Here is a 27,408-nt window from a genome sequence, read left to right on the forward strand (position 1 = left end):
TCCTGTAACTGAAAATGTAATATTTTTTTATTTGAAATGTAAAAAAATTGATTTGATTAAACAGGCGCTGGTGTAAATATTAGGAGTATCATATTCTGTCTCACATTTAGGTGATCTCACAATTTGTAAGAGATAAAACGAGCGGTGGTGGTTTGCGTTTTTTCTCCACCAAATGTCAGCATTTTACATAGATAACGGTTGCTTTTGTGATATATACTCGGAGCTTAAATTAAAAAGAAAAAAACATCGTAGACGGCAAACTGTCTGGGATGCATTGATTTCAAACTTATAGAAAAAAAGTTATAAATCCTACAACTGTTAAGTTGCCATGTATGCAGGCTGCACGCTCGGAAATAATAATAATAAATATAAGCATTGTTTATGTTCTTATTACATTTTAATACATTAGTATTCGTGAATAATGAACATGTTGCATTCTATGTAGTCACTTGTGTCGCGCGAGGGATCGTTGCATATTATAGCAGTGCTGCTATGCAGCATGGCCATTGTCTAGTGTTTGTTTGTCCCGCCAGTTGCTCATATTGGCCTGGCAGCGGCGCGCGAGAGCATGAGTAGACGAGAGGGTCCCCGCGCACGCGCTATTATTGTTTTGACTGAAAATGCCGTCGGTTTCGAAAACGGCGGCGAGCGCTTCTCCTCAAACCGAGAAACCAACCCACTATACGTAAGTAAAGTAAACACTAAACGGACGAAAATACGTTTCAGCGTAACGCGATGACTATTCGACATCCGACTGTAGGATTTGTAATTGTAACGCGTGCTGCTTCCTCTCCCTCCGTGCGTTTTAAAATGGTGCTTTTCCTTTTGTAAATTCTTCCGAATGCACGCGGCTCTCGCATATCAACGTTAACGAAATCAACAACCTCGTCTGCTCTAAACATTGCATCGTTATCCGCACCGAAGCTTTTTACTCGCGCCTTGTGCCTTTTAAAACTTAAGAAAGTGTTCTTCGCTTATTTGCTCAAAGGCTGCTCGTGTAAAAGCCTGAAGACATGTACACTGCACAGAGGCAGGACGAGCGAGTCGAGACGCTCGCTAGATGTAGCTAGCAGGCTGGTTTGTTAGCTGCATCCGCCTCCTTCCTCGGCCCGTGTTTCTTACTCTACGCTCTTTTCCCGCCGTACGCACCGTTGGTTCGAATGGAACGTACGTCGAAGATTTAACGTAACTCTGTACGCTAATCGCGGAGTACTTGGCGTAAGCTTCTAATGTTGTAGTGGAGAGAGAGTCTTGATAAATAGCTCGCAGTAGCTACAGTTGATGCAGTGGATTTTTAAAACAATTAAACACATCCCGTTCCCATTTAGATGTTCATAACACACAAAGTGAACATTATATGTTTACGTTCGCTGAAAAGGGTGTTTATCACGTACGCTGCTCACCTCGAGCTAGTTTTCTCGCGGAATGGTAACGTTAGCGTGTAAGAAACTACGCAGCGTAAACAGCCAACGCAGCTCTAAACTTTGAACGTAGTTTGGCACTGCTGCGTCTGATTCTGACAATACTTATTGTTTATACCTCACTCAAGAGTAGTTTTTTGTGTCCTGGAAGTGGTTATAAAGCCTTTGACCGTGTCTTTTTTTCATTTTAATTGTAGATATTTGAAGGAGTTCAGGACCGAGCAGTGCCCACTGTTTTTGCAGCACAAATGCACACAGCATAGACCCTTTACGTGTTTCCACTGGCATTTTCTAAATCAGCGAAGACGGAGACCAATACGAAGAAGAGACGGGACTTTTAATTACAGCCCCGATGTATATTGTACGAAGTATGATGAAACAACAGGCATATGTCCCGATGGAGACGAGTAAGTAACTTTTTTCAGATGTATTTACACTGCAATTCAGAAGTCGTTTGTCATGTTTGCGCGCCAGTGCACGCAGTCATGTTTGTTTTGCACAGGCAATATTTGTGTTCCTTAGAACGAGGCTCGTTTTCTTTATTATAATGTATAGCGCGACACTAAATTCTTTTGGAAATGCATGCGTTTTGTGAATAAGATTTTGCCATTTCTAAGTAATCATAAGCATGCTGTTTTTAGGTGTCTTTTTGTTCCGTGTAGCACAATCCCTCTTTACAAAATATGCAGTTTAGCAGACTGATGCCTTGTAAATTCACTACAGTGTTTACTTTATGTTAATGTTTTACTCCCCCGTGAGATATATCGCTTTCTCCTGTAATCCTGTTTGCCGTTCATGGTGTTGTGTTTCGCTCGGTGTGTGTGTGTGTTTTTTTTTCTCCAGTTTCACTTCCACTTTTTGCCCGATGGCTCGTCTCTCAGTTCCCAGTTTGCCCTGTATGTAGCAGAAATGTATATCTAGTTTTGGAAATGAAGGTCAGAAGGCTGAGTCGTGTTTGATACCTTCCTTGTGTGTTGCGCCGAGTGAGTCTGAAGACACGCCCCCTGTTCTATGCCTTTTGATTGGCTCTCCCTTGCACGTACACTTTTCTGATTGGCTCACTGCTGTTACAACGTTCACGAGCCCTCGCTTCATAAAAGCTCGTGTGTTTACAAAGTACATTATAAATCGGAGGCTATTCAAACTCTATCATGTCTAATCTTGTCCAAGTTTAGTCCGGGTGTATATTTTGTTCTCTTTCAATTCTCTTTACAACCAGTGAATACCCTGTGCTCAGGATAGAAGTTTTTATGCTTTATTGATGTCTACAATTCAATAAATGGATTATAATTACTGTAGTGTCCACGTGACATAACTGTTAGTCATAACTGTTATCTGTGTAAGTTTTTTCTTTGGTAAGATTGTTTTGGCGGCATGGTAACTTTTATTGGATTTTAGGAATGCTGCAGTATGATGTTCTGATCTCAGAGATTAACATAATATCCTCTGACACCTCTTGTCTTCATGAGATTACATCTCAAATTTATTTTTAAGCATTGTTTTTTTATCAATAATTATACAACACCACTAAGTGAATATATTGGTATATAATATAGATTATTTGCCAATATTAGGAAATAAAAACAAATAATGGAATTGTTCAATATTTAATTGTGGATACTTTTAGTGCATTATATATTATATAATGATTCATATAATTTTACACCTATTTATTAAAGGGGAGCGACAGATATTATTAGACCCCCATTTATATGCCCATATTTCATACCTAACATACCAGTGCAGTGATGCAACTTCTGCATTATAATCTATATGAATTATTATTATTTTTATTATTATTATTATTTTGGATGCAAATAACAGCTTAATGTGAATGTTTTTCTTAATGATTTGCCCTGTGTCTCTGCTGAGTCTCCTCACGATGTATGTCACATAGTTTGAGTATAGACAGAGATCACACATTCATTCATCCAGTAGCAGCCGTCCTGTTATGACATCATTGCTGTTGCCATAGTTACTGTTGCTACCTGAACAAGATGCAGTTGCTATATTTGAGAAGATTATTGGGTATGTAGCATTTTTAGTATAAATCTGCTCTGTTCCAGGGAGCTGGTCGGATTTCTGTGTGCCTTAAATCCTTTCTTAAAAAACGAACACATATTTGTAATTATAAATGCCTGTTTCTCTTAATCTCATTGTTTATGTTATAACGTGTCTGCATGCATAACCTGTATTGCACTCAAGGTTAAATACAATTTTTAACTCAAAAGTGCAATTAGCTGAAAATGATGTATTTAGTTATTATTTAGACTCTTGTGCTGTATTTGCAAAGCCAAGCATGCACTAACAGTATTTCATAATTGTATAGAGACATTACTCTCATTTACACTACATATGTATATGCCTGTCAATACATCTTGCAAAATACTTTCCAACCGGGAAGTATTTCACAAATTTTTGACCGTTTTAAAGTTGTGAAAGCTCAGCATTTGCCACAACATTGATGCTTGTTGCCCTTGGTGTCTTTTTATGTCTTTTTTTTTAAATACTGTGTTTAAGCGGCAAGAACTGTACTCGTCTATGTATTGATGTATTTTTAACACGTTTGCAAGTTTACTTCATGTGCTCATTGTTTGTGGAAGTAATACATGAAGAACTATTTATAGTGTATTGTGCTAGTAATATAATTCTTAGAGAGAGATGTTGATGATCTGCTTCAGCATAATAAAAAAAAAGTTTGTTGAGTCATATTAGAAATAGTTGTCAGACAGGTAAGTGCAGCTCTAATTTCCAATACAATTGTTATTTTGTATTCAACTTGTTTTTTTTGTTTCATTTTCCTGGCTTTAGACAGTGCAATAAACAGTCAGTGACACAAGCCTCATGCATCAGTATTTAAGAACAAATTGCTCTCATTGGGAAGGATTTTGTTGTGGTTTTACATTTATGTTTCGTTCTTTGGTGATATATGCACTGACCTTTGCATGTTTGTCAGATATTTAGCCATTTACTTTAAATGAACCCTTCAAAATGTACTTCTTTCATTGAGCGTATTTACTGATAAGCAACACTGTTGTTGTTTTTTTTTGTTGTTGTTTTTTTTGCAGTTGCCCTTATTTACACCGGACCACCGGTGACACAGAGCGCAAGTACCATTTACGCTACTACAAGACCGGCACCTGCATCCATGAGACAGATGCTCGTGGGCATTGTGTGAAGAACGGCCTTCACTGCGCCTTCGCTCATGGGCCACACGACCTACGGCCACCAGTTTATGACATCAGGTAGCGTTTTTTCCCCTCTCTCTGTCTTTAGCAAAGGGACACGTTATATATAGCTGTCAATTTTACATGTTGAATTAGTGTGATTAACATAAAACGGTCACATTTTAATGTTAGGTCCAGTTCGAGCTATTAAAAACTGTTAACAATGAATTTTTCCTATATAAAAAGGTATTTTGTGTGTGTGTGTATATGTGTGTTTGTATATATGTGTATATATATGTATATATATTATAATAATAAGTATGCTTATTAAGTGAGAATTAGTGTATATACTACAGTGTGACCTAAAAAATATATGCAAATATATACTATCAAGCCCCTGATGATTAGTGAGGAATAAACATGCAAACATTTTCCACTGTATCTACCTCGGATAACAAAATCAATAAAAAAAAAAATGTTTTCATAGCTGTACATCAGTAAAATCTATATGTTACGTGGTAAGTCTTAAAGTCAATTTTTCGATCTCTATTCAATTTCAGTTTGATGTTTACGTTTGTTAATGTGTTAAATCCTCACCGTATGGTACACTACTACTACTACTGCAGATCAGTGTGTTTAGTGCTTTTGTTTATCAAGGATGCCAAAAGTGTCAAAAGTTGCAGTAAAGATATTTATAATGTTACAGTGCTTAGATTCATAGTAACATTTATAATGTTACTGCTTAAAATATTAAGCTTTTTCTACAACAACAATAATTAGAAACGTTTCTTGAGCAGCAAATAAATATATTAACATTATTTCTGAAGGATCATGTGACACTGAAGACTGGACTAATGATGCTGAAAAATCACTTTTACCATCACCAAAATGTACATTTTAAAAGTGGCTACAATAGAAAACAATTATTATAATTTGTGATAATATTTTTTCTTACTGTTTTTTTTTTTTTGTCATATAAGTTTTACATGACCTAAAAACGTACCTTTAAAAATACTTATCAAGTGAATGGTAGTGTAGTTACAGTTTTTAATAATTTGATGCACATAGCTGAGAGCACACGTTAATGTTTGTATTTAAATACGAGGGAAAATTACACTAAAGGGCATTAGTCGGAGAAGGAAGTTCTTTGGCTTATGGCTTTTTTCAACAATGGGGGAAATTCTGCCAGGCTTCCCAACCCCCAACTAGTGTAGAAACTGTGAATCCCAAAATAACAGCCGTTGGCGCTAGACATTGTTTTGCTATGTCAGTTGTTTTCAGTTGCAAGACGCTTTTAGTTTTCAGCTGATTAGCACCATAGATATTTACATATGCATTCAGTTCACAAGTGAGCAGTCAGGGTGCTTATTAGAGGGTTCTTAACCTCATTTGTAAATGTATACCATATTTGTTGTTTTGCTAACGACATTAATTACTCCTGCATTGATGAGCAGTCAGCACAACACAGCTATGAACGGTTTGATTCTGGCCTGGAAATGTGGCTTACCAGAGATTAAATAACAAGAAATATGCCATCTCAGCAGTTGCCTAGCAACGTGGATGTGGAAATAGCTGCTACATCAGGAGCGGTCTTGTGTTTTTTTTTTTTCTTTACATCTACCTTTCTGTAGATGTAAAGTGTTAGTGTTGGTCTTGTTGAATGACTTATATAATTATGATGTTCACAGAGAGATCCAGGCCCAGGAAGCTCTGCAGAATGGCCAGTTGGGATCTGGAGAGGGAATTCCTGACCTGCAGCCGGGTGTGCTGGCCAGCCAGGCCATGATTGAGAAGACCCTGAATGAGGACCCACGCTGGCAAGGTGACACAAACCCTTCCCACACTACCGCAAAACCAGTATATGAGAAAAGAGGTTGATCAAGACTTCACTAGTAACAATTACAAAAACGACAGCCAGGCCAACTATTCTTCAGTTTCTGTTCCTCTTTTGCTGCAGACACCAATTTTGTGTTGGCCAACTATAAAACCGAGCAGTGCACCAAGCCTCCACGTCTATGCAGGCAGGGCTATGCCTGTCCTCATTATCACAACAGCAGAGATAGGAGAAGAAATCCCAGAAAGTTCAAATACAGGTGAGATGAAAACACTTCTCATATTCTCATTCTTCCCAAATAAAGCAGAAGTTGACACACCCTGACACCTAAAACACATTTGGGATCGGAAGTGATGTTATGTGGGAATATTTATTAATTGAAGACTTTTAAAAGAAGGCGTTTTTATCAGGCTTCTTTTGTTTAGGTTCAGTAATTTCACTTTAATTGCAAAGAAAAGGTCCAGTGTTGATTTCATTGGAGCCTGATAAAAGTGCTAAGATAAAAGAAAATCTGAAATCTTTTGCATCTGAAGTCTTCATTTGTAGATATTTTTGTGCTTATTTTGGTGGGTCACATCCAAAAATAAAAGGAAAGAAAATAATTTAACCTTTTTTTTAATATAAAAATCAATCCCTGTTGGATGTCTCGGCAGGTCGACGCCGTGCCCGAGTGTAAAGCATGGAGATGAATGGGGCGAGCCCTCCAAGTGTGAGAGCGGGGACAGCTGTCAGTACTGCCACTCTCGCACCGAACAACAGTTCCACCCAGAGGTGAGGTCGATGCGCCTTTAATACACTGAACTTGACTGACTGATTCATAATTTATTTGATTTACATCATTTTCATAATCTCACCAATTTCTGTCTCTGTGTCAAGATTTACAAATCAACAAAATGCAACGACATGAGGCAGACTGGATACTGTCCAAGGGGTCCATTCTGTGCTTTTGCACATGTGGAAAGTAAGCATGTTATGCTATGCTATGGCCATAAATATATTCAAAATTTCATTATGCAAAGGTTGTGATTTAAAAAAAGGAATTATATTATTATTATATAATATAATATATATATATATATATATATATATATATATATATATATATATATATATATATATATATATATATATATATTATACTGTAAAGTAAAAAGAATTGGATGAGTTAGGGATGCACTGATAAGAAAATTTTGGCTGGTGACAATAACCAATAATTGTTTATATTTGATAATTGACATAATGGTAAATCCATGAATCTAAATTCAAAGTATTACATCATTTATGAGAGCTTAATCACAAAAAGTCTCATGTGTCCTTCAACATAAATCGGCAGCCCGTTTGAAATTTTACACTCCTGTTTTTTGTTACCAAACAAAAAACCTTACAAAATATAAAAATTGGTTAAATAATGCAACATATGTTTGAACCAAAATCCGTGGATAAAATGGCGTATCCTCTTCCTGAACAATAATTCAGTTATTTTAATTAAACCATATTGTATAAGCAAACTTGGAGCTTCTTTTTTAAATATCTCTTAAATTTTGAATTTACAGTTTGACTCCCTTCATCAAATCCTACAGCCCAAAGTTCATGACTAATGACTGACTGTGTGTGTGTGTGTGAAGGAATTCCTTCCACAGAGGAGACCATGAGCACGTTGCTCACAGCAATGCAGTCGGGGTCTCAGTCCAAGCTGGGCTCTCCTCAATACCCAGAGTGTCCAGTCAGCGAGTGGAGCAGCAACACCAATTCCATCACCAGCAGCGGCAGCAACAACGGCCAGACAGGAAACGTACGTTTGCGTTCGCCTTCTCACGCCTGCCCTTCATCTGTCTTACATCTGTGGTAGAGAAATGTCCTGTTTTTAGAGCTACTGTTTTTCTCTTCATTTCTGCAGTGTGTCATTTTATTGGCTTTGGTTGGCTTCGCATTCTTTTCTACTTGTTGCAGTCTGTGTTGAAAAGGGAGACTAACTCGAAATTCAGGCCTTTACACTCAAATCCTTTTTGATTCAAATTAGACCAAAAATTAGGCTTGATTGAGCAATTTTTTTCTGTTATTATGCGCTAAATCCTCTGACGTTTGGATCTACCTAATCAACAATTTGGCTCCAAAACAAATTTTTTTTAAGCTGATTTGTGCTTTTCTTCTTCAGGTATCATGCACTAATAGTCCAACTGTAACACCAGGCTCAGGGAGCAACAGTTCTTTGTCCCCAATTGGACCCATCAGCAGGCCAAAATGCTTTACTAATGGTAGCTTTTGTTCAGAGTCCACCACGTCCAGTGTTTCCTCTCCGACGTCTAACTATCCCAAAGCTCCAGGTTTTGAACGGGAGGATCAGGTACACATGGTCGTTTTCTCTAGCCCTTTACAAAGGGGACCTCCTGCAGGACACACACTGCAAGCTTTCACTTTGATTTCTTTGCCTTTGGATCATTTCATTTGTTCTCACCACTTTTCGCTTGTTTTTTTTTTTTTAGTGGTTCGTTGCCGAATAAAAGCTACTTGTCTTTAGTTGTCGATACTCAGTAGTTGTTGTCGTTGAAAAGCTTCACTTCAGTCTTTGAGATTGAGGGTGTGGTAACCTTGCCTGCTTTACACGTGAACTTTTTTTATTTTATTATTCATATGCTAAGTTTTAAAGTTATTTAATGTTGAAAGATCGGAGAACAACACCTAGAGGCCACATGATCACGTTGTGGTAATCTTAAAATTTTAAAACGAAGCACGCTGTAATGTTATACTGTCACAAACAACTTTTAAAGGGCGTTGTACTTTTTTTCTGAGCAGGTAGCAATTCCCAATATAATAACAGCCCTGGTTGCCTTAACAACATCAGGTCACATGATAGGATGCATTATCTGATTTCAGGCAAAGAACCAGAAGAGCCTGATCGGGGAAAATAATCAAAAGTTAATGGACCAAGACAAACAGGTAAAGCAGCTTACTCCTCACATTCACACATCTTACAATCTTACAGATGCCGTAAAGTAATTGATGCATTGGGTCATGTTGCATTCCACGATTTCATTTTCATTTCCAAGAAATCATAAAACATTACATATTTTATGGCACTGTTCAAAAAAATATTGATCTTTCAAACAATTATTAGAGATTAATTGCATCCAAAATAAAAGGTTTTGTTTTCATATTTTTATATATATATATATATATATATATATATATATATATATATATATATATATATATATATATATATATATATATATATATATATATATATATATATATTTTACATGCATGCATATTTCCTTCTCTTCCTCATTGTGGATCTCATTCGTGTCCCATTGCTTCCTTCCACAGGCTCATGGCAGTGTGTTCTCAGTAGTGAACCCACTCGCGTCTAGTATAACATCAAGCATCACGTCCAGCTTGGCCTCCAGTATTGGATCTGACAGCTCGTCACCCACCACTTTATCAACCATGAATGCAAAAGCCACGCCTTTCTACCCAGGCAGCAATACTGTGGAGTCAGTAATAGGTAAGTCCTGCAGCACTTTCATCTTAGAGCCGTCCAGCCGAATGCTGCATGCAAGGGTAAAAGTGCGTAAGACAGACTCAGCCCAGTTAGGGCAGTACAGTTAAATGCAAAGCGTTTAGTCAAGTGGAAGCTGTGTTTGTAGTAATGCATTAGCCATAAGTCAGCGAGTCCACTAAACTCACCAGCAGCAGCAGTGACTCAGCAGCACACAGCTAAATGGATGGTAAGTGCTTTTGCCTTCATGACTGCCTTTACGCTAATTTAACTTAAATATATGACTGTTGTCCACAATCAGCCTTTGTATGGTTATTATAGACTGTAAGTGGATATGAATTGTATGCTACAGGATGAGTAACTGTATTATCAGGCATTATAATCACTGCTAGTATTTGTATAGAAATTTTACAAAACATCAAGCCAGGAAAAGCTTTATTACCTAGTCTGTTTACACGCATGCTTTTGACTTGCAGTGCAGAAGGAAGTACAGGCATAGTGCAACATACATAGTGCAGACATATGAAGGAATAAAACCGTAGGGGTGGAAAATAACAAAACAGTAGTGAAATAAATGCATTAATGAATTAATTAAGAGAGTTATATAATATTGTCTCTTTTAAGTAGCTTGTGTTTTATATCCACTTTGCAAGGATATTAAATCATGCACTACTGTTCTCGCTTTTAGGATCTGCACTTGACCTGAATTTTAGTGACATCAATGTTGCCTCCCTTGACAAAGAGCTAGAGGACCAAGACAACAATGGCCTTGGTTTAACAAGTAAGACTTTATTGTTGTAGCACTGAATTCTGAGTGTGTTCTCTAGTCTAAGGGGTAGGATGCACTGCAGTTAATGTTCAAACTGTTTTTTCCTGCAGGTCAGAGGTTATTAGGAGGCTCTGCTCCTGTCAATATTCCTGGCTCTCTGGCTCGGTCTTCCTCTCTGCATTCCTCATCGTCTCTCTCTGCCTCCCCGCTCAGTTCTCTGTCTCAATCCCTGTCCCAGTCTCTCCTCACTGGAATGGCCTCCCAGCAGAGCCAGCCACAGGCCCCACCTGTTAAAACCGAGCACGGCCTTCTGGGAACACCCACATCTACGCAGAACTCCTTAGGTGGGGATTGTTTTCCCATACTTCTTATCACAATGGTGGTCTTGTGAATATATTTCAGGCGATTTAATGATGCGTTGTCTTAGGTCTGAATGGCGGAGCGGGGGGAATATGGGATTTTATGAGTGGCAGCTTCTCTCCCAGCCCTTCTCCAGTGTTCAGTAGCCTTACTTCCAGCACGGTCGGCTCCAGCAGTGCAGACATCGGCCGACTCCTCCGAGAATTGGATGAAGCCAAGCGCAAGATAAAGCAATGGGAAGAAGCCTGGCATCAAGTAAAGCAGGTCAGATGTGCTCGCTTGCATTTATGAGCTTTATGAGATGAGTGATGCTTGGAAGCCGTTTAGTTTGTCTTGTAGGTCACCCTGGTTCCCTTAACAAACAGCCGATAGGATTTTTCCACTGGCTGTTGGATTAACTTGGAAATGAAGATTTGCGGCCAGATGAAGTTATGATAATCTTATGATAATCTTCACAAATGAACACAGCTTTTTAGATTCACAATACATCATAATGAAACCACAATGGCGATTAAGCAGACGCTGCAATCTATTGACGGTGGCATTACTACCACTTTGCCAACTTCTTCAGTCATTTTCTAAGAGTTAGAGTTAGAATAAGTTACAAAAGTAGAATTATAAATGCAATAAAACTGTTAAGTAGACAGTTTGTTTTGAATTTAATCACACACATTTAGGCATTAAATTAAAGGAAAAAACACTTTAGGATGATGGAACTGGAAGTGCAAAGATTCACCATATTGTTCTTTAGTTTTGAAATTTAAAAAAAAAAATGACCAGAAGGTTATCGTCCCATGGAACATCTTATTAAAACGCTTCTCTCACAGGCCTGCGGAGCGTGGCAAAAAGACGCTCACGAAGCGAAGGAGCAAGCTAAATCAGCAGAGGCAGAGCGGCAGCTGGCGGAGCAGAAGCGGGAGGACACCGAGCGCAAGCTGAAGGAACTGCAGGGAGACTTTGACATTTTGTGTCGCTCCCCCAACACTCCCCTCCTGCGCAGCTACGGCGAGCTGGACCAGCTCCCCCTACCAAAGCTCCGCTCCATCCAGAGCCAGCTGCGCTCTGACCTAGACCTCATAGACGGGGTAAGAAGGACCAGGTCCCAACACACATACGTCACCATGTCACATTTACACACACTCTAAGTAGACGGTCGCGCTCTTCTCATCAAGTAAAGGGAAGAGAGAGTAGGCAACGAGGTTTAACATCCACACGAGTCAGTCAGTCATGCATGACTCACTGCATTGAATCTGTCCAAGTGTGACTGATGTTAACTCTTCTTTTTCTCAACACAGGTAATATATCAGCTTCAGTCAAAGAAATGTATAGTTTGCCAAAAGCATGATCGTTCCATTGTCCTGCAGCCTTGCCAACATTATGTTCTTTGTCAGAACTGTGCGTCTGGTAAAACGGAATGTCCTTACTGTAAGATGAAAATTTTGAAGTGGTGATGTACAGCTATCCAAGGTACTATTTAACGATTTAGCCCTTTGAAGAACTACTAATACATATTATTATAATTATTATTATTATTATTATTATGCTTACAGTTTCTAAATAGCATTTTTTGTGTTTCAGTATTTCATATAGTGATTCAATTGATTAGTCTTATTAGAATCTAATAAGTGGTGTTTGACTGATACAAATCAAGTACTTAAATGCAATACCTGTTTTGTACAAGCTAGATTATCCATTTTCATAAAGCATTAAAAACTTTTCCCTTGGTTATTGCTTTTGGCATTTATAGTCAGTTGGCCCTGATTTGACTGTTAGCAACAAAATCATCGGCCCGACGCCATTATTGCTACTAGTTGTGTGAAGAGGATTTGTTTCTTGTTAAAAGCACTTTGTTGACTTGGAAATTTGTCTGAGGGTATTTTTTTTTTCTTTTAGAAAATTTGCTTTAAGCTGCTTTGTAGTTTTTGTTTTTTGTTTTGTTTTGGTTTTGGTTTTTTTTCCTTAGATTTATATTTTTCCCAAATACGCTAAAGTATGAAGCTTATGTGTGTACTGTGAAAAACATAGAATATTTCATTTTTCTTACTGTTAAATCACGGTATAGTGTATATATCTTGTTAGTTTTCATATAAGATAGTACTAAATAGTAGTTATTATTACTTTCATTGTTACTTAAATTTTTCAATCAAATAAGTGCAAACTTTGAATGCATTTTAGGCATAACCAGCAGCTGTAATATCAGTAAGGCACATACTGTATGCTAAGGCATTTAGTAAATGGATTTCTCCGTCTTATAGTGACTATTTAGATATACATTATGTAGTTGTTAGATGAGCACATGTGTTCTGAAGGCCTCAGCAACACAGTATTTTTGTTTTTTTTTGTTTTTTTTGGACTTTAGCCTTTCAGATATGTTAGAACATATATCTGATTCCTGGCCACTCCCTCTTAAGTGCCTTGCCTTAAAAACATTCGAAGCATCTGTGAAGAGTTTAGGATTGTAGTAGAAAACACATAGCTTCTGCAAAGTATGTATTTTTCCAGTAGTGTCGTATTATCGGAGCATTTAGCGGCCCAATTTAGTACTAAAGTATTTCAGAGAGACTTCACCCTGGTCGGTGCCTGAGCTCTGAGGTTCAGCTGAAGAATCGATCCTTTTCCTTCATTAACGATGGTGCTTTTTGGGTGCAGCTTCATTATCCTTAGATATGTTGAATCATCCTTCATTTAAATGTGTAGGGATATTCAAATCAGGAAATGTGTGTTTCTTCGATTGCAAAAACTAAACTGGCTTAGTACATTTCTGTTTATTGAAATGTGTAGAATTGTAGTGCTCTGTAGTGTTTACAGACAGAAATCATCGGTGTTTTTCGTATCCAAATTCGACGGTGTAATGTGCTTAGGTAATCTAATTGAAATGACCTGCTACTGTGTTATCTGATTTATTTGTTTTCTTTCTTTCTTTCTTGTTCCTTTCATATTTACAGCAATGAGTTTGTGCGGTAAATTGTCAGGTACACAAAGGTGCAAGTTCTTTTTTTTCTTTTTCTTTTTTCCCTCCGTTTCAAAATCGGGATAAACAGTTTACTTCAAAAGGGATGGTTATTGAGGATCTAGTTGTCCTCGTGTGCGTGTGTGTGTGTGTGTGTGTGTGTGTACACACATACATGCATATGATTTCTCTCTGCTTTCTTTCTTGCGTTCGTATCTTAATCCACAAGGTCTGTATGTAGCTGATGTTCTTGACTGATTTGTCACTGCATGTGTCAGTGTGTAACTTTTGTTAACCAGCTGAAGCTCTAAATCACACTGCCAAATGTGTTTGTGTTGAGCAGACGTATCCAGTTGTCGGTCAGGCATCACAGTCGAGTATTCGGGGAAAAAAAAATTTGCGCAATGCTTTAAACGCATTGACTTTGTGCTTATCTTTTCTAGTCCGATTAGCAAAGACGCGTTCTTTTTCCGTATGATGGGCGACATAGGTTGAAATGGATCAAAGCAGCTTGGGATATTGTGACGTTTCCAGCACTCAAGTGTTCACGACTTTGTCGAGGGAATGGTTCCATTGTTTGGTTATTGGACCATAACGTAGGGTTTTGTAACTATAAAATGTGGTTGGGATTTCATGCGACATTTATTTCTCAAACGAAGAGTGCGGTCAAATCAAATGTGGACTTTACTCAAACGAACCAAAGTGGTATTGTAGTTTATACTTGTATCAAAGTTCAACTGAAGTGGTGTACAATTACTATGTCAGTTTTTCAATGTTTAATTTGACAGGACAACTATGCCAACTGCTTTTGCTGACAATATTAATGGACTGAATGCCCATTTTTGTAGTTTCTACCAAAGACCTTTACTATTTGTTCTCTCTTCGATTTTATAACTGCATTTTCATTTTCACATTCTGAGGAAATAGTTAGGAATTTGACCAAATCTAGTACCTTATTTACATAATATGTGCATTCAAAAAACTCCTAATGAATCACAATTCTTTATAAACTGAATATAAAGATTGTGGGTTTTTTCTTCAATTTCTCAGTGAAATTGATAACATAGTATTGAATTGGCTGTAATCTACAGTGAAGGAATGTCATAGTAATGAATGAATATTTGTGTTAATATTCCTAAGTGGCCATATGGATTAGTGCTTATTTGAAGTATATATTATTTCTTTTTATACTACTAGTACTTATTTGTAAAATTCTGAAATCAGTTTTGAAACATTAGTTGTTGTGCACTACTTGTATGCTGTCAGGAATTTAAAAGAGTACTCGGCCCGTAAGGTGCTTTCTTTGGTTTCCATTTGACTGGTGTTTGTTTTTCTGTCTGTTTAGTTGGGATCTGAAGAATTTAAATACGAAAGAAAAAATTCTCTTTTTCTTTTTTTTTTCTTTTTTAACCTCGAAGTCTATTATTGTATTGTCAAATGTTGTCTACCATGGCTGTGTAGAACATATTTGGTTGTGATGTAAAATGGGTCCCTTGTTCATGCGAGTTGAAATGGCTGAGACAGACAGTGGGTCACATTTATGAAAACTGTTCGACTACATTTCCTAGCCTTAAACATCACTTTTTGGCCTAGTTACATTTGTCTGTTATGGTGATGAAGAAGAAAAAAAAATATGTACAAGAGAATTAAAAAAGAAAATAGGCCTGCACTTAAATGCCTGATTTACAATCGGTCATTATGCTTCATAATATTAAGTCTTGTGTATCAAGTCTCTTTGGAACAAATTTGTGCCTTTTTAATAATAACACATTGAAAGTATTTTTGATTGAACAAATGGATAATTCCAATTTAGAAAATGAGCCGAATTTTAGTGCCTTGAGATATTTTAATCTGTATTTCTCAATGCATGAAAGGCCCGTCACACATTGTTTTACAGACCAGTGTATTGAAATAATAATTAAAAAAAAGTTTGAGTAATAAGTGATTGTTATTCTGATAAAGAAACATTAATTGATGTTGAAAAGTCAGCATGATGATGCATGCACAGTGTCTTCTGTCAGCGTAACAGTTACAGAGTTTTCCAATTGTATTTTTTACCAAGGGTGTGTTGAAGCGTTGATGATATGACTGGCTAAAAAGCCCAGTCATTTACAGTTTGGGCTTCCAACTGTATTTCCGTGTTAATGGTTTGTTTGACATTGGTTTTCTGTACAAAATGGCAGATTGTAATTATTCAGTCACATAAATCTGAACCACGGCATGATCTTTACACACAAGAAGCCCCCCTGTCTGCATCAGCCATTTTAATGCCAACTGTAATCTTTAACAAAAATGACCATTTAATGTTGATGTGAGACCAGGCATCTGTAATTAAAGAAGCACCAAGGACTCTTTTGTTTAGCAATGTGTAAATTAATGTATTGGAAATTTTACCATAATGCTCTGCCGTGGAAATAATCATTTCTTTCTCTTTCTCTTTTTTTTTTTTTTTGCATTCTTGTGGATTTTTCTTTTATTCATTTGTTTTGTTTTGTTTTGTTTTTCTGATTTTGTTTTCTATCAGTAGTGTGATTTATTGAACCTAAGGATTTATGCAATCTTGTATATACGTATTACATATGAAACTGGTTAAATTTAGCAAACTAGCCAGCGGGGAAAATACCTATTACAATAGTACACTTTTGTAAGATGCTAAAATAATAAAACAAAAACAAAAACAAAACAAAAAAAAAAACAGAATTTTTGGAACCACTGTTCCCTATAATTAATGTTACGGTTAATCGAACATTAAATCCCTGAATATTGAATGTACCATTCAAATTAGATTTAAAATGGGTCACTGGAATAACATAGAGAACGATTGAACTATAATGATGTAGCACTAGTTTTGTGAATTGCGATACATTACGAATACATTTCTAAGTTAAACACAATTGCAGTTTTCAAGTTTTGTGTATTTATCCATGTAACAATTTGATGGAAAATGAGATGTATTTTTCTCAGGGTTTTACAGGAGAACTGTAGAATAGAGAGAGATGTCCAATTTTCAAAGGAAACTGCAACTCACAGATTTATTAGCTCAAAAGTCAAAATGAGGAAATCATTTATATTGCAAGGAAGAAACATATCCCTTATTTTGGTACAGTATGCATCAATATATAGAACAGCTTATATTCTAATTAGTGTTGAAATACTATACAATTTGCTGTCAATATAATACTTTGTGTATGTGTTGTTGTCAACACAAGACCTTAAACCATTTTACTGGGAGTTCTGTGTTTAAGTTATGGAGGCTTCTTTATGGAATAGTTGTACGTTTTGATGGCCAGAGAGGTTTTTCATCACTAGAATTACTTAAGATGGTATTATTTATAATGCATAATCTTTCTCTTGTAGTGTATCATTTAAAATTGTTAACACTTGTCTACACTACAGCAGTTATGCAATGGTTTACAGAATTCATGGAATTATTTTTGTCATCTTGGGAATTAAATAATTTTTGATCTTTAACCCGCCTCCGGTGTTTTGTCTTCTTCTTTCCTTCCATTCCCTACGTATGAACCATCAGTTACAGAGTGGACAAAGAACAGTTTGTCTTTTTGGATTCATTATAAGGAATACAATATGTCTGCTCTTCAGTTAATATGCTTCCTAGTGTTTTTTTGGACAGTAGTGACATTAAGACGACCTTTCATTTCAGTGTAAAAACATCCCAGTAGGTCTAATCGCATTCATGTGAAAATATAGATGGCTAAATATTTAGCGCTAGGTACCTATTACAGAATAACTCCTGGTTGTGGTGGTGCTATGTCGTGATGCCCGGTCAAGGACAGAGAGCCTCAAACAGGTAACACAGCAATTTCACTGCCTGCAGATACAGAAAGGGAAAGTACACTTTAAAAAAAAATTAAAGGTTCTTTACTGGCATTGATGGTTCATGGAATTTTGTTTTTGTTTTTTTTTGCATAGTGAAAGTGAAAGAATCTTTAGATGAATAAAACATTCAGTTTATAGGTTATTTAGGCAACCAAAAATGGTTTTAGGGCATAATGTAAATTTGCCACTGTCTTATAAGTGTAAGATAAACGTTATTTGTAGACTCGCCTTTCTTTCAGAGTTTGGGTAAAGAAGTTTAATTGTAACTCTCTTTAGGTCTGGTCTCTCCCTGCACATGCTGCAGAAGATAAAAAGAACACTTACAAATGTTTTGTACTACATACTGCTGTAAGCATTTACTTCCGTTTCAGCTTGTCCTGTACCTCTCAAGAATGATATTGAAACACGTGACGGCATTGTCTGCTTGCAAAGCAATGATGAGGCAGGGGCCCTCACACAGACGTGCTTCACCAGCAGAGGGCCTCAGCAACTGGGATATGTGCCGCCGTTGTTTCTCATCTGGTGTGCAGAGCCTTCCAGCCACCAGGTGGCAGCCTGTCCTAAGCAACTGCTGCAGTAGCTCTGAGTACAGAGGAGGCTGATTGTGCTGCAGGAGCTTGGAAGGTATCAGCAGGCAGGTGGTCTGACAAAGAGCACTTCTGACCAAAGGCCCTACTGGCACCAAAACACAAATAAATAACAACGGTTCCCATCCTCATTACAAAGGTCGCTCTCAGCTAGTAAAACATCAACAAGTTTTGGTTTATGTTTGTGTTGTTGGCTCAGTTTTCTGATGTGTTGATAGAGGGGTGAGAATCGTGCCTTGCCTTGACCGAATCCTGAAGAGATGTTCAGCTGTTCCCGCTCAGAACTAGCTTCAGGATCGGAATGCAAGCAGGGTATCTGAAATGAGACTTGTTTAAATATATCATCAATGTAGCAACACAAATTTATGGGAAGGAGCTACAATACCTTCTCGTGTCTCATAACTGAAGTTTCACTGCAGCATACGCCATCTGGAAATACCAGTTTTATGTCTTCTATAGCCTTTCGATAAGATGGGGATGCTGTACAAGAACGTACACATTATGTAATTCAGCTAATTACATTTTTTAAGATTTGATTAGTTTTGTCAGAGTGCTGACCATAGATGCCATTATGCAGCCTGTCAGAGCCATACTGGGCCCTCAATAGTGTCTGATCTATGGTACGGGCTTCATCAGGATCTTCAGGGCCTATCAGCTCCAACAGACTCTTTACTGCATTCACTCTCAGTAAAACCAAAGCCAGCGAGGGGCCCGAGCTCAAGTACCTTAACTCCTGCTCCTCAATGGGATCCTGGATATTAAATAAGCATAAAAAAAACTTGTTAATTTTGTAGAAGAGTAATTTCTGTCTCCCTTGCAAAAAAGTTTAAAAAAAGTATTACTTTAAAATGCATTTTAATCTTTAATATTAGGGCTGTCATATGATTAAGCGTGTCCAAAATAACTTTTTGTTTACATAATGTGTATATATAAACACATACAGTATGTTTATATATACAGTATATAACATTTGTATGTATATATTTATATTCATATAATTATATATAGTATTCAGCATTTGAAGTGGATCAGACAAGGTCATCAATGCTGACACAGTTTGGTTTTGTTTTAGACAATTTTGATGAAAGTTTTGATCCACTTCAAATGTTAATTAATGTATACAAAAGCATGTGAGTATTTATATATACATAGTAAATATACACAGTACACATATTGTGTGACAGCACTAATTAATATTTTGTCATGCTTTAAAAAATACATTAACTTTGATTTACACACATGTAGAGTTTACAAAAATTATGTTTTAGTATATTTTTATCTTGCCATGATGGTCTGCCAGTGCATTCAGCAGTAGTTATTACAAGATTAGTATTATGTTGTTATGATATGATAATAATAATAACTCCATATATGAAATCCAACTCAAGCAGATCAAAAATCACTCTAAAATTAAGATAATTTGTCTTGTTTGTACTATAACACATTTTTATTTAATAACAATTAACATGGAATTAATTAATTACATGCAGTTTGCTCTTTAGTATTATTTCCATTAGTACAAGTACAATAATAAAATGTCTTATTTTGTTGTTTTTTGATACTTAAAAAGAGGAGGTTACCTGTTGCTCTTGTGGATGTATCAGTGCATTTGCCATGCTCGAGTCCAGCAGTAACACATGTAAGCCCACTAGAGTATATCCGTTCTGTTTGATTACGGTGAGAATTTTTCCAAAGCGGTGTCTCCAGGCTCCAGGCTTGAACAGAGCTAGGGTCAAAAGTGGCTCTGGGCCTGTAGAGTACAGAGGGAGGAAGTTGAGTGAAAAGGCCATGAAAGAGCTCAGAGAAGAATATGTTCTGAGAAGACATCACTTACCCACTGTCATGTAACTGTAAAGAGACTGACTTCTGAGACCTGTGTCGAAGATTGACAGTCAGTACCAGAGCACATACAGGGGGGAACATATACTTTGCCAGGGATCTGTACATACCAAGAGTGTCAGTGTGATGAGGTGGTAAGAATTTCAATAATGGACGACTAGTGTGATCTGAAGATGAAGGGATTTTAGATTAAGCTAATTACTTAAAGATCATCCTCACAAAACTGGTATTATCTACTTGAATCCTCACCAGGGACCAATTCTGCCTCAGAGAAGAAGAGGCAGGTCTGTCTGAAAGCTGTCTCAGGTGTGGAGGACATCAATATATGGAGGTTTCCCAGGTAATTTTGTGGTAAAAGTCTACGTAGGGTAATGAATGCCCTCACCCTCCTCAGAGCCATGACCAGGGCTGGAGTGGATGTCAAGCTCTGCACGCTCTTCTGCCACTCTTTTTCTCCAATCTCAAACGGACTCAACTCTTGTGCCTGCTGCTGAGTCAGCTTGATTTCCCACTTTAGTGCCAGAAGCTCAAATCCCTCTTGTCCTGTTTGTACAAGACAAGGTGAATTTGGTTGTGTAGCTTACAGTTGTTTACTCAACCAAGAAGGAGGGTTATATAATTTTAGGTCAAAAATGCTCCAATAGTCTTTCTGTTCTGTTGAAAAATGTTTTGAAGCATGACTGCTGGTTTGAGATGTTTAAACTGAATCTTAGCTAGTCATGTGCTTGTCTTAAACTGGTCCTAAGCAACTCCCTGCTCAGGACCAGCATATGAGCAGCTAAGATCCAGCTTAAACCAGCTCATGTCCAGATAAGGACCAGCTTATGACCAGCACATGACCAACTTAAACTAGCGCAAACCAGCAGCTATGCTTCAAAACATACTTAACCAGCATATGCTGGATTCTTCAACTCGGTGAAGGGCCACTTTAATGAAAAGTTTAACTCCAATACACTTGTCTGGTTGTATCTAATAATCCTAAAGACCTTGATTAGTTCATTTAAAGCAAAACTCTTTCAGAATGTGGCATTCCGGAAGCAGGATTGTAAACCTCTTTTTTAGGTACCTGCAGCATCTCCCCTCAGAACCCTGTGAAGAAAGTCCATTTCTTTCTCCACAATGTTCTGGCCAGTCAGTGTAAGAACCACCACCTGCTCTGCATCTGGACAAGAGGGATATGTGTGTTTGGACAAGACCATGTGGCTACAATTTGGCACTGTCCACATGAGCCCACCTGTAGGACATAAAGAAATGTGAAAAATGCTCAGATGGTAAGTCGACAAATCAAGATAATGCAAAGTAATGTATTCACCCAGAATATTATGATGTTTTTTAGAGTAGGGTACAATGTGAAAGCAGACATCTGGATCCAGAACATCTGTGAATCTTGAACGGACTGATCCAATAAGGCCTTGTGTAGCAAGCTCATTCATTAGACCTTCATCAAGCAAAGACAAGGAACTTTAATGCTTGGAGCACCTCAGTACAGCTTCACATACATATGATGTATGCTATCCAGATGCTCTACCTATAGGCAGTCTAGAGCTGTGTTTAACTGCACTTTCTCTTCTCATGAGCAGCACAAGGCAATGAGAGGACAGCTCAACCTGTTCTCCAGCCAGAAACACTGTAGGAGCATGACAGAACACTGCTACCTAAGGGAGACAGACAGCGTTTCCAGGCAAATGCAATCAGCATCAATGTCATGGTAGTGTCCCACTCTCAGTTTCAATATATTTCTGTACATGTACAGGCTCACTGTTGGATTTATTCACCTGCTTTGCGGTAAATCCCAGAGATCGAGATTGTTTCCTGGAGATCCGCACTCTTTGAAGTCCCAACAGACTGAAACCTGTTTTTGCACATCCAGATAGTATATAACTGTAACAGTGTGGTCCAACCACAGGAGACACAAGGAGAAATAGATCCGCTGTATGGGGGCAAAGGGGCAGAAAGTTTCACTGATAAGATGTTAGAGACTTAGCACATAGCTTTTATTTTCTAGTCGTCACCTTTCACTGTGGTACACAAACTTGCTGGAGAAGAGTTCAGAAGATGGGAACAACTGACGACTCTGTCACCAGAGTCCTGGATCCTGTTAACAGAGTTAACAGGTAGCTCAAAGCAATAGTTTACCAAAGAAAGGGAAATTAGTCATCATTTACTTACCAGACTTGTATGACTTTTATTCCATCAAACACAGAATGAGATGGATGAATTGTAAATTATTGTAAAACTATATTTGGTTTAATCCATTGATTGTTTTTGATTATACAGAGTGACTACAAAGTGTCACTTCAAAAGGTTTAGAGCATACCTGTTTGAATTTTATGGATTAATTGTTTGCTTGTTTGGTTCTCATTGACTTTCATGTGAAAACAAGCAGCTGAAAGGTTCTTTAGATATTCTTTAGGTATTTTATATTCGTACAAGTACAGCGATGGTGAGTAAACAATGACCCAATGTGAAAAGTATTGCAATACATTTGAATACTAACGTTGACAGGAAGTTTTCAGCTATTCTGCCACCAAACCACAAGCAGAGCCCCAGATGCACAAGACTGGCAAGACGGGGTGAGTAGAGCAGGGGCTGGTCTTGACTGTGATGGTACAGGGCGTTGATGGATGCTGGATCTGTCCGCCTTGCCAGCTGGGGGTCTGATGGCCCTGTGATCTCCTGCCACACTGAGTTAGCGTGAGGACCCCGGAAAGCCATGATGAGCACTGGCTGATGAGAACACTCCCCTTCATGCATAACTGACTTGATGACTAGAAGACAGGATCTGTATTAACCCATGCAATTTGTATACATGTTGTGTAATTATGGTGGGAGATGATTTGTACCTGCAAAGTTTGTCAGCAGCTCTTGGGGTGGATAGAGGAAGCGGATACCACATACATCTAGACTTGATCTCCACATAAGCTCAAGTGTGTGATGCATTGCCAGTGGGTTAAGAAAAAGTGCCCTGCCTATCAGGACAAATGCCGTCTACAAAAAAATAACAACCGTAAGATAACAACGCTGAAAGACATAATGCCATTTTGTTATTATACACTTTTTTTTACCTCAGCATGACACTGAGAAATTGTCGCTTCTGTGCTTTGACATTTTTGGTCTTCTGTTTCAAGAGTTTGCCAGTAAAATCCTGGGATCACACTAAAGACCTTTTCAACAGCCTGAAACAAAGTGCTTTAAAGATTTGGATCAAAACGTCTTAATCACAGTAAACACAATGGATACACAAGTCATATAAAACCTCTTGATTTGGGTTGACAGAGATGAAGCAATCCAGGCAGGATGAGGTCAAGTGAACATGGGTAGGATAAGCCTGTTCCTCCAGCAAATGATTAAGCTGAGGTACCCAGAATGCAACGGTCTTCAGTGACGTCTGTGCAAAGAATTTGCAAACTCGTCTGTAAAACATGCTCTCATAGCTATCCACCTTCCTCATCTAGGAGCAAAAAAATATACTTGAATATTAGTCTATTAAAACAATTTTATTGAAATAAAATGTTCTTTATTCAAATCAGCAAAAGCCATTCTAACTGGTAGGTGAAAGCATTATCAAATTAGCTAAATATGTAATAAATGCCTATGAATATGTGTAGAACCCACCCTAGAATTTCTACAGCCAGTCTGACTATCCTTATAAGGCATGGCACAGATGTACAAGGCCAAGCCATCTTCTTTATAAAACTGCTGCAGCCCAGCCACCCAGAAAGGAGCACCAAGCTTGTTGCTGTTTCTCCCACAGGTTTTGGGATCAGTCTATCACAGAGAAGGTAACAAAAAGATGAAATGTAGCATAAAATGACTAATGTTTTTCACTGCCAAAGTTTACTGTATTTCTGTGCAAACTAACAGACACACCAAAGACATGAACCACGCTATGAGTGCATTGTAAACATGCGATTTGATCGAGACTAAATCCGCTGTCTGCGTTTTTCTCTGTCTTATTCCAGCCACCACCCCAGGACTGGATAAAGGCACAGTGAGCAGCAAACACTCCTTCATCTGTAGATCTGGAGGTAAAGTGTTCACCGAAGGAAGGTAGGATGCTTCCTAAGGGAAGTGAGTAGCAGTGTTACTTAAAATATGAGAACAATGTTCAAATTATTCATCTTATTACATAGATAAACCGCCAATAACTCACAGGCTCATAAAGAACATCAGTCCTCTCAGCAGCTTCCTCCAAGTTATTAGCAGAATATTGAGGTCTGAGTGCTTGCAAGAGCTTCAGATCCTTCTGCCATCTGATTTTACAACTGTGTTGTTCTCTGTGTGCATACAATTATTATATTAGGTTATGCATGTTGCTGTGATTGAGGAAAATGTATACTTTGTTACCTTTGCTTTTTTTTTGCAGCTGGAATGCGAGAAGATGGAGTACTCTGTTTATGCTGGTAATATTTCACAGTAGAACAGCAGACATTGACCTGCTGAATACCAGGTTCACTGCAGCTAGTTTCAGAATTATGAAGGTTTTTCTTTGTACATTTCCCTGAAGAGTTTTTCTGCTTATCCTCAGCAAAATCTTGTGGATTTCTCCAGCTCATCTCTAACATACTTTTTTTTGACCGCCTTATGTTGTGGAGTAATAAACTCTTCCCAGACAATTCTCTAGAAATGAAAATAAATACATTATAACCTATTATATTGTGTTATATAATAGAAAATGATAATACACACGCATACACAATTATATATATATATATATATATATATATATATATATATATATATATATATAGATAGATATATATATATATATATATATAGATAGATAGATAGATAGAGATAGATTATATATATATATATATATATATATATATATATATATATATATATATATATATATATAGATAGATAGATGAGTGATTATAAGTTGGGATGGCTTTTAAATACTTTTTAGCCATTTATTATTTGGAATATAAATCTTACCTTTTCTGTCCATTTGCTTTTGCATTTGTCTTAGAAGTCTTGTTAGTGGAGCTAATTTTCTTGTCCAGGTTTGCAGAATTTATGACACTGTTACTCTGGCTAATGACGGATGGTTTTGTTTGAAATATATTGTTGCGCAAATCAATATATATGGTAGGAGAGTCTTGCTTGTGCTGTAATTGTGCAGAAGTCTCTTTAAAGTCTGTCTCATTTATTTGTCTCCTAATACATCTGCTAATACAAAAATGACAAACACGTTTAACTTGCAGTACATTAGTAAACGTGAGAATATACACTACTGTTCAAAAGTTTGGGTTATGATTTTTTTTATTATGTTTTTAAAATGATGCTCCAAAGGGCTGCATTTATTTAATCACAAATACAGCCAAAACAGTAATATTAGAAAATATTATTACAATTGGAACAGTTTTATTTGATTATGTGTTCAAATGCAAAGCTGAATTTTTAGCATCATTACTCCAGTATTCAATGTCACATGATCCTATTGAAATCATTCTAATATGCAGATTTGCTGCTCGAGAAACACTGCTTAATACTTTAGTGAAATATGTGCCATTTTTTTAGGATTCTTAGGTTAATAAAAAGTGAAAAAGAACAGTATTTATTTAAAAAATAGAAATCTTTTGTAACATTGTAAACATCTTTACTTTTGATCAGTTTAATGGGTCCTGAACATTCAAAAGAAAGAAAGAAAGAAAGAAAGAAAGAAAGAAAAATACTGAATCCAAAACAAATGTTATCTGAATGAAATTTGTCACAGTAGTAATATAGTATAACATGACTGTACCTGAGGGATGATTCTGGTATATTATGGGTTTTTGTAGAAGAAACATTTGTCTTTATTTCCATTTCATCTACTTTTTTCTCACAAAAAGCAACCAGCTGCTGCATTAAATCATTTTCATTCATTTTACTGTCATTGCCTGAAAAAAAAAATTATGTTTTAATTTTTTTCAAATCATGTTCATCTGAAATACATGAGTAAAACAGTGTCTACTATCCAACCTTCGCATGTGTCACATTTAATTGGCTTGACAAGAGGTTTTTGTTGCCGTAGAGTATGAAGGACTTTGTCAAGATCCCAGGCATCAAGAGGCTGTTGAGATAATTCATTACATGGCTTTACTTTTCGCTAAAAAAGTAATAAAAAAAACAAACAGATTAAATACAACCTAACTCACTGTCAGTGAAAAAACAGGACAGGGCTGGGCCTCTATCCAATCAGTCTTGTTGGCTTTTAGTTGCAAAGGTACATTGCAATCTGTTCTACACAGCACTTTTTCTTCTGTTTTGTGATCCGGAGGAAGCTGAGGATTAGAGTCACCTTTTCGGTCATCATCAGTCCAGGAAGTGAGTGGCTGTAATACAGATTTGAGTAACATGCATGCAAAGACATTGTGATCTGAGATGGCAAACTCTTTCTTTCTCTCTCTCAATCACACACACACACACACACACACACCTTAACTTTTAGACACTCCAGGTTCATGCTGCTTCCTTTTGGTTGCTGAAGGACAGATATCCCTCCTTCATTGTCTGACTGTGGAGTGAAATGTGAGCTTTAGCTGAGTTTAAACTTGAGTTAGTCTGGTGAGATTTATAACTCACCTGGACCTCACCTACTTGCTCAAAAATAATCGTTACAAATATAAACACTGTTAATATAACGTTAAAAAACATCTGTTATCATCAGAGAACGGTAGTTTGAACTTACTGATGGCAAGTCAGAGTCAAGGGATGGTATCTTGGAAATAATGTCGTCTAGATGCAAATTCTTCTGCATTTCTGAATGTATTTGGCCGGTGCGAGTTTTTCCTCTCAAAATACTGTAGTAAACAGCAGCTGCATGTTGACTCTAAATGCGTCTGATGTTCAGACGCCAACGAGCGAAACTGTAGTTGTCATGGCGACCGCACGCGCTGCAGTCATAGCTTTGTTGACGCCTTGCTTGTTTGTATCGTTTCTGTCACGTAGATGTTTTGGCGCGAAATTTGCTAATCGAGTTCTTGCTGTTGACTTAGAATAATAATTATTATTATTGTTATTATTTATAACGAACATATGGTTGTTGTTGTTGTTGTTGTTGTTTTATATAAAAAATAATCATGATTTGGTGAAATAATTTTTCGTGCGCGCACACACACACACACACACACACACAAATTAAACACTGGCTGCAAAGA

General features: G+C 37.2%; 2 protein-coding genes across 9 annotated transcripts; one reads left to right on the forward strand and one right to left on the reverse strand.

Moving 5' to 3' along the window:
- Positions 1-556: 556 nt before the first annotated feature.
- On the forward strand, positions 557-24,273 carry unkl (unk like zinc finger). Of its 3 annotated transcripts, none has more exons than XM_043234012.1 (16): positions 557-685; positions 1,619-1,828; positions 4,490-4,666; positions 6,277-6,410; positions 6,546-6,681; positions 7,076-7,193; positions 7,299-7,383; positions 8,048-8,214; positions 8,578-8,766; positions 9,297-9,359; positions 9,750-9,927; positions 10,610-10,702; positions 10,801-11,034; positions 11,118-11,314; positions 11,878-12,135; positions 24,226-24,273. In XM_043234012.1, exons 1-16 carry the CDS (start codon positions 621-623, stop codon positions 24,256-24,258), a joined length of 2,337 nt encoding a protein of 778 aa, XP_043089947.1. In that variant the 5' UTR covers positions 557-620; the 3' UTR covers positions 24,259-24,273. The 3 variants fall into 3 exon arrangements, with proteins under 3 accessions (XP_043089947.1, XP_043089946.1, XP_043089948.1); XM_043234011.1 differs by lacking the exon at positions 24,226-24,273 and adding an exon at positions 12,346-17,471; XM_043234013.1 differs by lacking the exons at positions 8,578-8,766; positions 24,226-24,273 and adding an exon at positions 12,346-17,471.
- LOC122340174 (dynein axonemal assembly factor 8) lies at positions 15,384-27,260 on the reverse strand. 6 transcript variants are annotated; one of them, XM_043234008.1, is made up of 29 exons: positions 26,940-27,257; positions 26,688-26,765; positions 26,407-26,583; positions 26,231-26,321; positions 26,013-26,148; positions 25,205-25,438; positions 24,611-24,883; positions 24,417-24,540; positions 24,134-24,325; positions 23,879-24,031; positions 23,520-23,651; positions 23,329-23,439; positions 23,107-23,251; positions 22,761-23,031; positions 22,276-22,358; positions 22,039-22,193; positions 21,792-21,918; positions 21,576-21,701; positions 21,330-21,497; positions 20,513-20,806; positions 20,374-20,430; positions 20,259-20,297; positions 20,005-20,174; positions 18,983-19,175; positions 18,810-18,904; positions 18,665-18,740; positions 18,221-18,509; positions 18,066-18,135; positions 15,384-17,829 (listed from the first exon to the last, which is right to left on the reverse strand). In XM_043234008.1, the coding sequence occupies exons 1-29, from the start codon at positions 27,006-27,008 to the stop codon at positions 17,785-17,787; spliced, it is 4,173 nt and encodes a 1,390-aa protein (XP_043089943.1). In that variant the 5' UTR covers positions 27,009-27,257; the 3' UTR covers positions 15,384-17,784. The 6 variants fall into 6 exon arrangements, 4 of the variants coding, with proteins under 4 accessions (XP_043089943.1, XP_043089942.1, XP_043089941.1 ...); XM_043234007.1 differs by having other exon boundaries at positions 23,520-23,714; positions 25,205-25,435; positions 26,940-27,256; XM_043234006.1 differs by having other exon boundaries at positions 23,520-23,714; positions 26,940-27,256.
- Positions 27,261-27,408: the final 148 nt, after the last annotated feature.

This window comes from Puntigrus tetrazona, chromosome 3 (genome assembly GCF_018831695.1).
Source record: "Puntigrus tetrazona isolate hp1 chromosome 3, ASM1883169v1, whole genome shotgun sequence".
Lineage (NCBI taxonomy): Eukaryota > Metazoa > Chordata > Actinopteri > Cypriniformes > Cyprinidae > Puntigrus > Puntigrus tetrazona.

What these genes read in the sequence shown, in the direction of transcription:
- LOC122340174 (XM_043234006.1), bottom strand. Translation starts at nt 27,008, where the DNA reads ATGCAGAAGAATTTGCATCTAGACGACATTATTTCCAAGATACCATCC. An exon ending in TTTGTGTACCACAGTGAAAG is followed by an intron (nt 22,194 to 22,275) that starts GTGACGACTAGA and finishes GCCCCCATACAG; the next exon opens with CGGATCTATTTCTCCTTGTG. An exon ending in TCTGAGGGGAGATGCTGCAG is followed by an intron (nt 20,807 to 21,329) that starts GTACCTAAAAAA and finishes TTGTACAAACAG; the next exon opens with GACAAGAGGGATTTGAGCTT.
- unkl (XM_043234011.1), top strand. Translation starts at nt 621, where the DNA reads ATGCCGTCGGTTTCGAAAACGGCGGCGAGCGCTTCTCCTCAAACCGAG. An exon ending in ACAACGGCCAGACAGGAAAC is followed by an intron (nt 8,215 to 8,577) that starts GTACGTTTGCGT and finishes TTTCTTCTTCAG; the next exon opens with GTATCATGCACTAATAGTCC. An exon ending in ATCTACGCAGAACTCCTTAG is followed by an intron (nt 11,035 to 11,117) that starts GTGGGGATTGTT and finishes GCGTTGTCTTAG; the next exon opens with GTCTGAATGGCGGAGCGGGG.